This window comes from Plecotus auritus (assembly GCF_963455305.1).
Source record: "Plecotus auritus genome assembly, chromosome: 10".
Classification (NCBI taxonomy): domain Eukaryota; kingdom Metazoa; phylum Chordata; class Mammalia; order Chiroptera; family Vespertilionidae; genus Plecotus; species Plecotus auritus.
The window spans coordinates 36,465-50,680 of NC_137785.1; the positions used below are offsets into that span (position 1 = coordinate 36,465).

Here is a 14,216-nt window from a genome sequence, read left to right on the forward strand (position 1 = left end):
CCAAGCGCTGGCTGCCTCCCTGAGGCTGCAGGCCCCTCCGCAGGCAAACCACCTGTGCCCTCGGCCACGTGGGTGGCCATAGGGGTGACAAAGAAGACCACTGCACCACTTCCGATCCAGCCCCTGCCTCAGTTCGGCCCCGCCCTCCCCGGTCCAGCCCCCACGGCCTCCTTCACACAGAATTTTTTTGCGCGGTTGAGTCTAAGCCACGATGTTAGGCACCACACCAGTCCAGCTTTGGCCAGTCCAGCGTCACCTCTCCCAGGAACCTACACCCTATGCCCAGAGGGGCCTCAGCTACCGGCCAGGCTGGCCAAAAGGAACCCCCGCCGAGACTTCGGCTGGAAAAAGATGGCCATCCACCTCGCGAGGAGGCCAAAACGACAAGAGCAGAGCGGCTAACAGGAACGGAGAGGAAGGGACAGAGGGAAAGGGCCGAGTCTGGAGGCGCCCCGACTCCCAGGACCAGTCCTGTCTGCAGCCCGAGAACGCCGGCGTGTACCCCAGCAATCAGCTCTCCTGGGGCTCAAGAGAGGGTGCTGGGGACGCGAGACTGGGGCGGCCAGGGGGCTGCAGGGCGCATGTGGGTCGGCGGCATTGAGAACGGGAGGCCGGAAGGAGGAGCAGTTGCAGAAATACAGCTGGGGTCAGTCCACGGGGCCCGGGCGCCGAGGGTACCGGCACTCACGGGGCAGAGCCTTCGCAGAGGCCGGCGGCAACTCGCTGGGTTGAGGAAGGGTATGGGGTGGACGCCGGTCCGTCCCAGGAGAAGGGGGGCGTCAGGGCCACTGCGCCGAGCTGAGAACCGCGCGCCTGGGACCGGCGGGGCTGCGTCTCCCACAAAAGGGAAGCGCCGCTAGAGCTGCCCACCCCGGTCCTGCCCTCGCGACCTACCTCCTCACCGGCCCGAAGGTTCCCGCGGTGACGCCGGAAATGGCAGAACCACTCACGCCGCTGCCTCCCGCCCTCCGGAGCAAGCGGAGCTGTGACTGGGGGGGAGAAGCTGGGCCCGCCCACCACGCCCGTGGCGGCGCCGCGGGAACCCCGGACCCACGCCGAGGCGGCCCCGCCCCCCAAGATCCCCCGCTTTACACTTCACGGTGCTGACCGTTCTCTGGTGCAATTACATGTTTAGTTACTTTAAGCTCAACTAGAATCTCCGCGAGCAGGTGGTTGGGGTTTGCGATGGGACATGAGGGTGCTCCACCCCGTACCCTACGGACAACACCCGTGGCCTCACCCCAGGCCCCGGCCCCGGCATCACCTTGCCCCTGTCTGTGACCTCCGGGACCAGGGCCTCCCTTGACCACCCCCCGCCGCGGTCTGCATTAGGGCCAGTGGGAATGGCCGGACCGCTAGCGAAGCGGACTGCCCCACTTAAAGATGGCGGCGACACCGTCTCCTGCCAGGACCCGCGAACATTCCCGGAAGTGACCGAGGGACGCCCCGCACGAGCGGAAATACTCGAGCCCAGCCGAAGGAACCCGAACTCAGCCCCGTCGCTGACCAACGCTGGGCGGGGACCGCGGCGGCTGCGCAGGCGCACAGCGCAGGCCGGGCGGGAAGAGCCGAAGTGCGGACTGGAGGCGGAAATATCCGAAGTGCTGGGGCGCCCGAGGCCGTTGCGGACCTCCGCTCCGAAGCCGCTGCTGCCGCGGAAGCCGGCCTCCTCCAGTACACGGCCGCCACCACTGCGGTCGCCACCGCCTCCTTTCACCTCGAGCCGCATCCTCTTCACGGAGGGAGCGAGGGAGCGGACAGGCGGTGCGGCCCAGGGAGCCCGCGTCCGCTGTTGGGCCTGAGAGACCGGAGCGGGCGAGGGGGCGGAGGGAGCGGCCGGTGGGGGCGGGGCGAGCGGGCCGAGGACAGCCGAGTCGGTCCGAGTACCGCCGAGCGAGGCCGAGGCGCCGGGCCAGGCCGGAGCCGGACTACGGGAGCCGACGCGGGCCGCGCTGTGGGCGCGGAGCGGCGCGGCAGGCCGGACGGGCCGCGGCAGCAGCGGAGGAGGCCGCGTCGGCCGGTCCGAGTGGCGGAGGCGGCGCGGGCAGCGGCGGGGGGCCGGGTGGCCGGGGTCCCGGGCCCCGCGGCGGCAGCGGCGGCAGCAGCAGGATGATCAAGCTGTTCTCGCTGAAGCAGCAGAAGAAGGAGGAGGAGTCGGCGGGCGGCACCAAGGGCAGCAGCAAGAAAGCGTCGGCGGCGCAGCTGCGGATCCAGAAGGGTAGGGGTCGGGAGGTGGGGTGGGGTCGGAAGTCCGGGACTGGGGTGGGGCGACGAGGGAGCCAGGAGTGGGGTACTGCGCTCGCCGGGGGTCGGTGGTGTCAGAGATTGAGAGGCCGTGGATGTAGCGGGTCGGAGGTCAGGGCCTGGGCTTTGAGGTGATGGAGGATCAGAGGTGGGGTAATGCAGTCACCGCGGTTTCAGAGGTTGGGGGCCCCGGATGGGGCATTCAGGATATTCAGAAAGCCAGGCGTTTGGTACTGGGGACTGAGCTGGGGGTCAGGCGGGAACCTGGATGGCAGGCAGAGCAGATGGGGAGAGCAGTGGGCAGGGATTTCGTGTGTTATGCTGGGGTCCCTGGGACATGAGAGTCAGATGGGGCGGAGGAGGTTTCAGGGCTTGGGATTCATGTGGTCTGAGTTCGGGTGACAGGTGGAGGAGGAAGGGATAGTGGGTACCAGAGAGAATCAGACAAGAGTGGTAGAGGGTGGGAGGCTGGGGACTCACGGGTTTGGGGTGACAGGATGGATGGTTGGGACCCGGGATTGGTGAAGGGACGATTTAGGGTATGAGGGGCAGGGTCCTTGGGTTTGGGTGGACAGGTGGGGACTAGCAGAGTCTACTAGAAAATGGGTTATGGCTGCGGATCCTAGGGTTTGAGGTAGTCAGAGGCTTTGGGGGAACACTTGGGAGTGGGGGCTGCTAGGAGCTGGGTTGGGGGGCCTAGCTGTTGAGTAAAGGGATTCCGGGCTGTGGGTGAAGAAGGCTTGGAGTTTATCCTGCTGCAGATGCTAGGCCACGGGCACCATTGAATTTGCATGTTTGGAGTGTGCTGTGGATCCAGAAGATCCTGCTTGGAGACTGGGGAGGGGAAAGCAGGGAGAGGGTTGGGGATGTGAGGCACAGCCCAGGACAGAGCCCCAGGGTCCAGGAGGAGACCATGGGGCCTGCTGAACCACCCTCCTCTCTCCTCCCCTTGCCTCTCTTGGTTCCCCTTCTCTGCTGTACAAACCCAGACATAAACGAACTGAACTTGCCCAAGACCTGTGACATCAGCTTCTCGGACCCGGACGACCTCCTTAACTTCAAGCTGGTTATCTGTCCTGATGAGGTGAGGACGCACCCCGCGGGACACCCAGGCCCTGCAGGATGGCGCTCTAAGGCCTTCCTCTTCTCTTCCCTCGCAGGGCTTCTACAAGAGCGGGAAGTTTGTGTTCAGTTTTAAGGTGAGTCTCGGGTGGGCAGGGGTGGCTCCCGGGGCTGAGGAGGCAACAGCTGAGGCCCAGCCGGACACTGCTGGGGCACCTGTCCACCTCCCCTCTTTTCCCGGAGCCAGGTGGGCCAGGGTTACCCGCATGACCCCCCCAAGGTGAAGTGTGAGACGATGGTCTATCATCCCAACATTGACCTCGAGGGCAACGTCTGCCTCAACATCCTCAGGTGAAGGCCTGGCCCTCCCCTGGTCTCCCCGGCCCTGCCGGCCAGGCCCCTTCACGGCCTTGCACTGAACCGGTGTCCATCCCTTTCCTCCCCCCACCCCCCCATGGTCTGTCCCTGTGTCTCTGCATTTGTTTTCTTCCTTGTGGCTTGACCTTGACTTTCTCCCTGGCCTGTGCTGCTCTGTGTGCGCCCTCCCCCCAACCTCAAAGCCACACTGTCCTGTGCCCTGAGCCTGACCTGTCCAGTCCTAGCAGGGCCTGTGGCATCCACCCACCCACCGGCCCCTGAACCTCATGCTCTCTGCCCACAGAGAGGACTGGAAGCCAGTCCTTACGATAAACTCCATAATTTATGGCCTGCAGTATCTCTTCTTGGTGAGTAGGGGTGGTGGGTAGGGCTTGGAGAGGTTGGCCCCTCTGCCCCTCAGGCCTGTTGACCGCCCCCCCCCCCCACACTCATACTGGCCACAGGAGCCCAACCCCGAAGACCCACTCAACAAGGAAGCTGCTGAGGTCCTGCAGAACAACCGACGACTGTTTGAGCAGAACGTGCAGCGCTCCATGCGAGGTGGCTACATCGGCTCCACCTACTTTGAGCGCTGCCTGAAATAGGGTCGGCGCACACCCACCCCTGCCAGGGCCACCAGCCCCGGCGTCCCCTGCAAATATTTATTGGGGGCCACAGGTGGGGGGATTGGGGCCGCAGGTGGGGTAATTCCATGCCCTAGCCTTGCCTCCCCTTCCTGTCACCGGCTCCTAGTTATTTTTTTTTAACCACCATGTGATTAAGGTCGGAGCTGCCTCCTCCCGACCCGCTCAGCGATGGGAAATGAATTGGCTTGTGTAGCCCCCCGCTGGGTGCCATACAGCCTCCCACTCTGGGCTCTGGGGTGGGTGGCCAAGGGGACTGGGTGGCTGGGGGCCCGCCACCCCATTCCTCCACCACTGGAGGTCCCACCAGGCTATTAAAGGGGAATGTTACTGCATGGCCTCCGCCTCTTCCTTCTGTGGGGCGGGAGGGGCAGGCGATGTCCGTCCACCTTGGCTCCTGGGGGCTGGGTGGGGCGATTCCACTCCGTGGTGAGAAGGGGGCGGAGCCCAGCTACCAGTGGCTGCCTGGCTGGCTGTCTAGTAAGCCACCTACCAGAAAGTCCGCACCATCTCCACCCCCGCCCCTCTGCCGTGGGTATGCTAGGGGGGGACCCTGCCTGCTGCTACCAGGTGCCTGAGAGCCGTAAACATCAGGGAGGAGTCCGAGCTCCTTGAATTAACTGACCCTCCAGTGCGTGGTGTGGCGGGATGCAGGACTGCGGGTCCCGCACTCCGGGCGTGGCTCCACCAGGGCAAACCTGTGCACACCCTCCGGCCCGGCGCGGGGAAATGGGGACTAGTGCGCATGCGCCTGGGCGCCGGCCAGCTGCAAAGCGCGTGCGTGTTTTTACCACCTCCCCGCCTTCCGGGGGTGGGCGGGGCCTGCGACGTCAGGTCGTTTAATCCGGAAACGGCGGCGGCGACAGAGGCGACTGAACCGAGGGGTTGTCGTTGGTGGGCGCTCCCGGGATTCGAGCGAGAGGCTCTTAACCCGGAAGCGGAAGCGGGTTCCCGTCCCAGCTTCGGTGAGTGGCCCCTACCAGGCCTCGGGTCCCGGTTGGGCGCGTGGGCGGCCAGGTACGAGGGGCCTCGCCCTTCCCGGGACCCTGGCCTCCCTGTCGGGGCGCCTGTCGCCGCCTCGTTCGCGGTGCACAGGGCCCCACCCCCGCGTTGGTGTACAGAGGCCCCGGACGCCCCCCAGGTTTACTCTCCGCAGCCGGTTTCCTTAGCGTTCAGGGTCTCCCGATCGGATACACTGTCAGCTTGGCACTCTGGGCCGCCACGTATTTTGCTCTCCCGTGAGGACCCCCCACTTCTGCCCTGACCCTAGCATCCAGGGGACCCCCAACCGTCCACCTCCAGTCTCCCTCAGAGACAGCCGGCGTCACCCCCGCTGCAGGGTTCCGCGGCCTTGAGCGTCCGGGGCGCTGATGGAGAGGGGCTGGCGTGGGCGCGCTGTGATCGTCCTCAGCCTGCTGTCCCCTCTGCCCCTGGGGGACCCCCGTACTTCGGCCGCGCGCTTTTGGCTTTCTAGTCACGCCTCCTCTCCGTTCCCCCTTCCCGTTTTGAACACTCCCTCCTGCCTGTGCCACCTCTCTGGGCCCCATGCCGACCGCAGCTAGGCTTCCCACCTGCCCCAGGCCCAGGGGCGGGCCCCGCCGCCGCCATGGACCTGTTGTTTGGGCGCCGAAAAACGCCGGAGGAGTTGCTGCGACAGAACCAGCGGGCGCTGAACCGCGCCATGCGGGAGCTGGACCGTGAGCGGCAGAAGCTAGAGACCCAGGAGAAGAAAATCATCGCAGACATCAAGAAGATGGCCAAGCAGGGCCAGATGGTGAGCTCAGTGGGGCAGAGGCTGGGACGCAGGGCGAGCGCTCAGGCACTGCTGAGGGCGGCCAGCAGCCGGACAGGACTCCAGAGGCAGGTGCTTTCAGGCAAGTGGAGGGAAGAGTGAGCGGGCTCCCTAGTCTGGGGGCCAATGAGGCTGCCTCCCTGGAGGTGATACCGGAGGCAAAGCTTGAGGAATGAAGATGAAGAGGTGTGATCCAGGCAGCAAATGGCAGATGAGAAGTGACCTGTGCTCAGGGGAAGGGTTGATGGCAGGAGACACAGCCTGGACACTGACCTGCAGGCTGGACCCTGCCTGAGCGAGTGAGCAGAGCCTGTGGTGGCTGAGGCGTTGGGGCCTGAGCAGCTGGGGTGCGGTGGGATATGGGCAAGGCCAGGAAGGGGTTTGGGGCATCAACAGCTGAGCTTGGAGTAAGTTGAGGGTCAGGCCTGTGGTGAGGTGAAAGGGTGGCAGATCCTTGGCCACATGGAAACGCGGGAATGAATTGGTGTTGTTAAGGGGGAACCTCAGACACAGGGTCAGAAGTGAGAAGCCTAGAGGAGCCGTGGAGTGGCTGTTGAGAGCAGTGGTATCGATTCTCCACGGAACCCCCTCCACCGGTGGCTCCCTGCCACCTTTGTCCCCTCAGGATGCTGTGCGCATCATGGCCAAGGACCTGGTGCGCACACGCCGTTATGTGCGCAAGTTTGTGCTGATGCGGGCCAACATCCAGGCTGTGTCCCTCAAGATCCAGACACTCAAGTCCAACAACTCTATGGCGCAAGCCATGAAGGGTGTCACCAAGGCCATGGGCACCATGAACAGACAGGTGCGTCTCTCCCCATCCCCCTCACTGCCCCCACACCTCAGGACCATGCTCACCCTCCCCCCATTGCAGCTGAAGTTGCCCCAGATCCAGAAGATCATGATGGAATTTGAGAGGCAGGCAGAGATCATGGACATGAAGGAGGAGATGATGAACGATGCCATCGATGATGCCATGGGAGACGAGGAGGATGAAGAGGAGAGGTTTGCGGACCCCAGGTGGGAGGAGGGAATGAAGGCCTGGCCCTCACAGGGGACTGACCCTCGAGTTTTCCTCCCCCAGTGATGCTGTGGTGTCCCAGGTCCTGGATGAGCTGGGACTGAGCCTGACAGATGAACTATCCAGTGAGTGCTTGCAGCCCTGGGCCCTGACCCCACCCACCCCCCTCGGGATTGCTGCTCACAGGGCTCCAACCCCCTCTCCCTACAGACCTCCCCTCCACCGGGGGCTCCCTCAGTGTGGCTGCTGGTGGGAAGAAAGCGGAGGCGGCGGCCTCGGCCTCGGCCCTGGTGGATGCCGATGCAGACCTGGAGGAACGGCTCAAGAACCTGCGGAGGGACTGACCCTGTGACTGCTCCGGGCCCCCAGGGGCCATCTCCCTGTACCCTTTCTACAATAAAAATGATTGGACACTAGTCCCTGGACCTGTGTGACTGGCCTAGTGTGGGCCAGACTGGAATCCCTTGGGCAGGAGTCACTCAGGGCTGGTCAGGGAGGACAGGGATGGACTAACCAGGGGTGGGCAAACTTTTTGACTCGAGGGCCACAATGGGTTCTTAAACTGGACCGGAGGGCCGGAACAAAAGCATGGATGGAGTGTTTGTGTGAACTAATATAAATTCAAAGTAAAGGAGCAGAGGGGAGAGCAAAAGAACCGGATAGAACAGCCGGATCCGGCCTGCAGGCCATAGTTTGCCCAAAGCTGGCACTAACCCCTTCCAGGCTTCCAGGACCTGGGCCTCCACACTATCCAGCTCCAGGGAGAAGCTGAGCCCTGTCTGCCAGGTACATATAGAGGGCCAACTCAGCTTGGCCAACAGGAGCCAGCCCAAGCTCAGATTGTTAAAACCTCCAGTGTGTGAGCCCCCCCAAACAATGGGGTGCTCCTCTATCACCAGGGCCAAGAGGGATGCTCTTGCCACTCTGGACATCATAACAGCTGGGAACAAGTGGCCCCATCCTACTCAGCCCACCAGAGCTTGAGAGGGATAGATGTTGGCAGAGATCAGGCCCAGGAAAACTGCCCCCACCAATCAATACACGAGGAACTTGTGAAGTTTTTATTAAATCCACAGAAGTAAAAACCTTATTGTGAGGGGCCAGGAAATGGGGCTACCAAGGAGTCGGAGCCAGACCACCAGAGGGGAAGGGCAGGGCTGACGGGACACACCCAGGCTGAGCTGGCTCAGGGGCCATCGCCAGGGCCACTGGACAGCTCCTGGGCGCTCAGGCCGGCACCAGGCAGGCTCAGCGGTGGGGGCTCCACCAGCACAGCAGAGAACTTGGTGTCACCAAAGGCCTCATTCATCCGCGTCTCAAAGAAGCGCTGCAGGCCGATGATGGACTGCACGTCTGCCTTGTCCTGGGCACAGAGTCGGGAGGTGGGTTCCCATTCTCACCCAGCCCCACAGCCCCGTTCAGGCCCAGGCTCTCCAGACTCACCTCCGTCAGCTTGTTGAACTGCTTGAACATTCGGCCCACATCCTGGGCAAACTCTTGAGGGGAGCTGTAGGGGGGCGACAACTTCTCCTGGAGGCGGGCGCGGATCAGGGTCAGGTCCAATGTGCCGCCAGGCTGATCCTACAGGCAGGCCACAGGCTAACGGTGAGGCCAGGCAGCCACAGGCCGACGGTAAGGCCAGGCAGGCCACAGGCTGAAGGTGAGGCCAGGCAGCCCCAGGCTAACGGTGAGGCCAGGCAGCCCCAGGCTAACGGTGAGGCCAGGCAGGCCCCAGGCCGACGGTGAGGCCAGGCAGCCCAGGCCCGGCCGCCCCACCCCAGGCCCAGGACTCACCACAGAAAAGCTGGAGTCGGTAGCCAGCTGGTGCAGGGGCCGGCAGGGCTCGTGGCAGAAAAGGGCCAGCAGGACGCGCTCACACTTCTGTGGACAGTCGGGCAGGACTCGTCAGAGCACGGTTGCGGGTGGGGGCATGCAGCTGCTGAGCAGCCAAGGAAACAGCCCCCCCTCACCTGCTGGTTGGCTGGCGAGAGCTTGGCCACCACACCACTGCTGTCCCCGCCGTCCAGGCTCAGGCTGCCATCCTCCTCCTTCAGGTCAGGCAGCACGTGGCAGAGCGAGCAGCTCCACTCCTCCCCGGGCACGTCCTGCAGGGCTGGCAGGTGGCAGTCCAGGTGGAAGCAGAACTCGCACTGGTTGCACATGACCAGGTCGCCTGGCTTCTGACACACGCGGCAGATGGTGGCGCTGTCATCCAGGGCACCGGGGCCGCCAGCTGGGGCTGAGGTGCCCTCTGGAGCCACCACCTCCAGGCCAGAGCTGGTGCTGCCACTGGGGGAGACCAGGCGGGGGCCCTCCACACCGGGGCCCTCCGCCAGAGCCATCAGCACGGGCTTGGTCTCAGGGCCCTCGGTGGCAGGCGGGGCGCCGATGGCAGCCTCTGTCTCTTCCTCCTGGAAGGAGATGCTGGGGTTCAGCAGGGTGCAGGCCTCAGCAGAGGTCGTTTATTTACCAGCCACGGCCAACTGGGGACAGGCTCACCTTGACAATGGCCATGCCAGGCAGGGGCTGGGCACCAGGGGTGCCAGGCGCAGTCCCCGGCTGCCCGGCAGCAGCTGCAGCCCCGCGCTCAATGACAATCAGGTTGTAGTCCTCGGTGGTGCTGCCTGGGAAGACCTTGAAGACTGGCGGCTGGCTGTCAGCTGTGAGGTCAAGATCCAGGCGCTCGAGGCTCACGCGGGGCACCTTGCGCATGAGGCCGCTCACTTCACCCTCACCTGAGCGGGACCTGTGGGTGGCAGCTTGGCGTGAACACCCCCATCCCTATGCCAGCCGGCTCCAAAGGACAGCCACACTCACCGTTTCATGCCGGACACGTGGGGCTCTGCACTCATGTAAGGGTCATCTGCTCAGAAGACAGAGGGGAGACGGTGGGCGGGCGGGTGGGTGGAGCTGGCGCACTGGAGCTCTCCCACCTACCACAGACCAGACCCACTCACCTGACGCGAAGCCATAGCCTTCCTGCACGTCCATGGGCTGCAACAAAGCAGATCAGACTTCAGTGGGCAGGTGTCCCAGAGGACCACGCGCCCCTCCCTTCTCGCCAGGGCCCCTTCCCCTGCTCACCTGGCTGCCGCCAGCGCCCTGCTTGCTGCTCAAGGGTCCTGGAGCCCGGGGAGGGGCCATGGGCGCAGGGCCCGTTGAGTTGGTGCCAGGACGCTCTGCCACGATCTTGCCTGCAGGAAGGAGACACACGTGAGGCACCAGCTCCTGGAGGGATGGCAAGGGTAGCAAGAGGAGACAAGGACCCACCGAAGGCCTCGGCGCTCTTGGTCCAGGCGTTGAGGTCCCACTGGAACTTCATCTCGCCGTGGGGCTCCACGGGGTCCACGATCATCTTGAGAGCCCGGTGCAGCTGGAAGTAGATGAGCTTCTTGGAGAGCAGGAGGGCCGTGTTGTTGTCGCTCTCCAGAGCCCAGGAGGCGAAGCGCAGGATGTGCTCCTGGTGCTTCTGGATCTTGGTCATGGTCCAGTGCTGCCGCTCCAGGCGCTCCTGCTGCCCCTCTGTGACCTTCTGCGCAGGGGGCGCGGGGGGGGGGGGGTGTCAGGAGGAAAGAGGGCCAGGATCCTCCCCACACAAGAATGGGGCCGCCAGCGGAGGGTGCTTGTCCCCGGGGCCCGCCCCCACAAGTATACCTGGGCATCATTGACCAGCACGCGGCCCCGCTTGTTCAGCTCCTTCATGATCTGCAGAATAGCCATCTTAACATCCACCTGTACACGTTTCTGCACGTCGGACACTTGGCGAATCCTGGGGGGAGGGTGGGCCGGGTCAGGTCTGGTCAGGCAGATGCTCCCTGGGGCGCCCCGTGGCCCTGGCATCCACTTACGAGCTGCGAACCTCCTTGGTGTTCTTCTGCAGCGTGGCATGCTTGTCCCCGAGGCGCTTCACCAGCGAGGCCAGGAGCTTGCGCTGGTTCCTCACGGCATCCTCCAGGAACTGGTATCTGAGGGCAGACAGAGGTGGGCCTGGGCCTGAGCACGGAACAGGCAGGGCAGGCCCCCACCCCACCTAGGGACTCACTGGTGGTCCTTGTGGGCGTTGAGCTGGCAGTCCCGGCAGGTGAGGGTGTCGCAGCTCTCGCAGAACAGCACGAGCGGCTCGTGCTTGTGTACGTTGCAGTACACTGTGCGCTCACCATCTCGGGACTTGGCTGGCCCTGGGGAACAGGGACATGAGGACCCATCCTCAGCTCCTCCAGCTCCGGGGACCTCGCTTCCCTGCCAGTCCTGCAAACCTGGCTGTCTCGTGAAGCCCAGAGGGCCCTGCAGCAGTGGCCAGGGAAGGCACAGGCCCCCGGAGGCCAAATCCTTGCTCTCAAAACCCTCTGCCCCAAACCCCCCCACATACACACACACAGGTCAGTCTCCCTTCCAGCTTCTCCAGGAGATGCAGTGTGAGGATGATGGATCTCCAATGCCCCCCCCCCTTTTCTCCTCCACTCAGCTGGCTCTGTCCAGCAAGGGAGGGGACTCTGGATGCTGAGGCACCCCAGCACGAAGAATACTTGCTTTCTGGCACACACAGGAATCAAAGCATTCCCTCAGAGCAGTGGTCGGCAAACTCATTAGTCAACAGAGCCAAATATCAACAGGACAACGATTGAAATTTATTTTGAGAGCCAAATTTTTTAAACTTAAACTTCTAACGCCACTTCTTCAAAACAGACTCACCCAGGCCGTGGTATTTTGTGGAAGAGCCACACTCAAGGGGCCAAAGAGCCACATGTTGCTCTCGAGCCGCAGTTTGCCGACCACGGCCTCAGAGCATTCCCTCAGGAGCCACACCTGGAGCCCTCCCCTCTGCTCCTACAAGCACAGGCCCACAAGGAGCCTTGCCAGCCTCTGGCGCTGGGAGGTGACGCTCAGACAGGTACAGGCCCCCTTCCTGTGAGGGAGGGTCCCCACCCAAACAAGGGGACGCCTTCCTGTCCCCTCAGAGCCTATCCCCATTAGTAAGCTGCTGGGGTATCTGTTCCTTTCCTCCCCAAATCCATAAATATCCCAACTACACCAACCCCACCCAACAGACCAACCAGGCCTGGGCTCCGCCAGGACTGCCTCCTCCTGCACCCTGACCTTGGCCTAAATCCTAGGATCCCCAGACCGCCACCCTTCCCTCCCAGGCCACCACCTCCATCCTCCTCTTCCCACCAGTAAGTACCGTCCTGGGCTGAAGCGCCAGGGGAACCACCAAAGAGCCACTTGTGGGGAGACTCGCGAGGGAAGCCCAGATGACCTTACAGACAAAACACTCCAGGACTCGCTGAGGTTATGGCCTGAGGGCTCACGGCGTGTGGACCACAGGCCTCTCCCCCAGTCCTGAGCCGGGTGCCAGGCAACCCCAGGTCCAGGAGGCCCCTCTTTCCAAGCCCTCACACTCATCTCAGTGTCTGCACCTGCCATCCCTCCACCGCGGGCTCTTCCACTCCCTGGGGCTTCCCTACCAGGCACTTGCCTGAACCCCCTGCAGGCCCCTGACCCACTGAGGTCCCCTCGGGCCTTTCCCCTCCCACCTGGACCAGGGGAGCCTGCATCCCCGAGCCCCAGCGCCCCAGTTCCGTCCTGGCCTTTCCAGGGCTGCCCCCTAGAGAAGCTGCAGGACCCACCACCTGCAACCACATCATCAACGGGTGACAGCAGGGCCTCCCCTGCCTTCTGCGTACCGGTGGAGCGCACAGTGTGGTCCTTGGTGTACTTGACCCGCTGGTGCGCCTCCACGCAAGTCTCACACAGGGGCTCGGAGCACTCCACGCAGTAGCTGGTGGCCGGGGCGTTATCCTCGCAGCTGGTGCAGCACTGCTGGGCGAAGGCAGAGTCAGGAAACCACCACCAGAGAGGCTCCCAGTTGCACCGCGAGAAACTTGAGGTGCGTGGGGCGGGGTGGGGCCTTCACAGCCGGCCCAGAGCCCCAATGCAGGGACAGTGAAGCCTGGAGCGGGCAACCGCGTCCCGGAGCCGGTGCCCCTCCCCATGGCCAAGGCCTCCTGGGGTTGCTAGAGCAGGACCAACCTGATTCGCGTCCTGGGAGTCAGTGGGGGCCTTGCTGCCACTGTCACGCATGAAATAGTTCTCCACAATGTCTTTGGAGAAGCACTGCTGCTTGCACACAGGACAGTCCACGACTGCTGAGAGCAGGGACGAACGAAACCATTGCAGGATCGCAGCCAGGAAACAATCCCATCCCCCCCCACCGGCCCCCAACCTCGGCCCCACGCTGGGCCGGCCCCTCCCCTCCCGCAGCAGGAGCCAAAACCTTTCATCAAACTGAAAGCAGACACCCCCTCCCCCCACATCGCAGCGCACGGCCGAGATCCCCCTGCTCACACCCGATCCGACCCGGCGCTTCTCGGTCACCATCCCTGTCCTCTCGCCGACGCGATCCCCCACCAACGCCACACTGAGAACGAACCCTTTTACTACAACAAACACCCCAATCTGCACGCAGTCAGAACCGAGGGTGGGGGAGGGGCCCGACGGGACTCACCGGCTCCGTCGCCCGCCGCCCCGGCGTCCCCCGAGCTGTTGGCGGCGGACGGCGCCGGGGGCCCGAGGCAGGCGCTGCAGGCCGAGTGCAGGCAGGGCAGCAGGCGCGGCTCCCTCTCGGGCCGCAGGCGCTCCCGGCACACGCCGCAGTGCTCCAGCAGCTCCAGCGCCTCGCCGCCGCCCCCCGCGGGCGACGACGCCGAGGCCGAGGCGGAGGCCGAGCCCGAGGCCGCAGCAGGGGCCGCAGTCGAAGCCGCGGCCGCGGCGGGGGCGCGCTTATCGCCGCCCGCCGAGCCCTCGCTCGGGCCCGGGCTGCTCGAGGCGGCTGTCGCCGCCGCCGCCGAGGCCGCTGCCGCCGAGGCCGCCATTCACACGCCGCCGGGGGCGCCCAGGAGGGGAGGAGGGGCTCGGGCCCGCCGCGCAGGCGCAGACACGCTCGCCGCCAACGGCTGGGTCGGCGCCGCCGCCGCCGCCGCCGCCGCGAGGCCGACGCTGCCGACCGCCGCCTGGGACGCCGCCCGCTGCGCGCGGGGCGCTGCCGAGGCCTGGTCGGCCGCTGCCTGCTCGCGTTGCGCCGCCGCCGTCCGCGTCT

At 64.6% G+C, this 14,216-nt stretch overlaps 3 protein-coding genes across 6 annotated transcripts; 2 read left to right on the plus strand and 1 right to left on the minus strand.

Moving 5' to 3' along the window:
* The first annotated feature begins 1,540 nt into the window (after positions 1 to 1,540).
* UBE2M (ubiquitin conjugating enzyme E2 M) lies at positions 1,541 to 4,642 on the plus strand. The gene is made up of 6 exons (XM_080643660.1): positions 1,541 to 2,218; positions 3,234 to 3,328; positions 3,405 to 3,443; positions 3,554 to 3,657; positions 3,968 to 4,031; positions 4,128 to 4,642. The coding sequence occupies exons 1-6, from the start codon at positions 2,110 to 2,112 to the stop codon at positions 4,266 to 4,268; spliced, it is 552 nt and encodes a 183-aa protein (XP_080499786.1). The 5' UTR covers positions 1,541 to 2,109; the 3' UTR covers positions 4,269 to 4,642.
* A 478-nt stretch (positions 4,643 to 5,120) lies between these two features.
* Positions 5,121 to 7,536, plus strand: CHMP2A (charged multivesicular body protein 2A). 3 transcript variants are annotated; one of them, XM_080643656.1, is made up of 6 exons: positions 5,121 to 5,272; positions 5,888 to 6,081; positions 6,725 to 6,904; positions 6,974 to 7,104; positions 7,184 to 7,245; positions 7,331 to 7,536. In XM_080643656.1, the coding sequence occupies exons 2-6, from the start codon at positions 5,914 to 5,916 to the stop codon at positions 7,462 to 7,464; spliced, it is 675 nt and encodes a 224-aa protein (XP_080499782.1). In that variant the 5' UTR covers positions 5,121 to 5,272; positions 5,888 to 5,913; the 3' UTR covers positions 7,465 to 7,536. The 3 variants fall into 3 exon arrangements, with proteins under 3 accessions (XP_080499782.1, XP_080499781.1, XP_080499783.1); XM_080643655.1 differs by having other exon boundaries at positions 5,129 to 5,272; positions 5,866 to 6,081; XM_080643657.1 differs by having other exon boundaries at positions 5,267 to 5,324.
* A 624-nt stretch (positions 7,537 to 8,160) lies between these two features.
* On the minus strand, positions 8,161 to 14,203 carry TRIM28 (tripartite motif containing 28). Of its 2 annotated transcripts, none has more exons than XM_080643616.1 (15): positions 13,626 to 14,203; positions 13,151 to 13,266; positions 12,805 to 12,937; positions 11,163 to 11,298; positions 10,969 to 11,085; positions 10,775 to 10,889; positions 10,391 to 10,652; positions 10,205 to 10,314; positions 10,078 to 10,114; positions 9,938 to 9,983; positions 9,620 to 9,866; positions 9,091 to 9,531; positions 8,915 to 9,001; positions 8,564 to 8,701; positions 8,161 to 8,483 (listed from the first exon to the last, which is right to left on the minus strand). In XM_080643616.1, the coding sequence occupies exons 1-15, from the start codon at positions 13,990 to 13,992 to the stop codon at positions 8,307 to 8,309; spliced, it is 2,529 nt and encodes an 842-aa protein (XP_080499742.1). In that variant the 5' UTR covers positions 13,993 to 14,203; the 3' UTR covers positions 8,161 to 8,306. The 2 variants fall into 2 exon arrangements, with proteins under 2 accessions (XP_080499742.1, XP_080499743.1); XM_080643617.1 differs by having other exon boundaries at positions 13,151 to 13,263; positions 13,626 to 14,202.
* Positions 14,204 to 14,216: the final 13 nt, after the last annotated feature.

Coding starts and splice junctions, on each gene's coding strand:
- TRIM28 (XM_080643616.1), bottom strand. CDS start 13,992: ATGGCGGCCTCGGCGGCAGCGGCCTCGGCGGCGGCGGCGACAGCCGCC. Junction 10,115..10,204: donor AGGGCGCTGGCGGCAGCCAG/GTGAGCAGGGGA, acceptor GCTTTGTTGCAG/CCCATGGACGTGCAGGAAGG. Junction 8,484..8,563: donor AGTTCAACAAGCTGACGGAG/GTGAGTCTGGAG, acceptor CTCTGTGCCCAG/GACAAGGCAGACGTGCAGTC.
- CHMP2A (XM_080643656.1), top strand. CDS start 5,914: ATGGACCTGTTGTTTGGGCGCCGAAAAACGCCGGAGGAGTTGCTGCGA. Junction 6,082..6,724: donor TGGCCAAGCAGGGCCAGATG/GTGAGCTCAGTG, acceptor TTGTCCCCTCAG/GATGCTGTGCGCATCATGGC. Junction 7,105..7,183: donor GAGGAGGATGAAGAGGAGAG/GTTTGCGGACCC, acceptor TTCCTCCCCCAG/TGATGCTGTGGTGTCCCAGG.
- UBE2M (XM_080643660.1), top strand. CDS start 2,110: ATGATCAAGCTGTTCTCGCTGAAGCAGCAGAAGAAGGAGGAGGAGTCG. Junction 3,658..3,967: donor GTCTGCCTCAACATCCTCAG/GTGAAGGCCTGG, acceptor CTCTGCCCACAG/AGAGGACTGGAAGCCAGTCC. Junction 4,032..4,127: donor GCCTGCAGTATCTCTTCTTG/GTGAGTAGGGGT, acceptor TACTGGCCACAG/GAGCCCAACCCCGAAGACCC.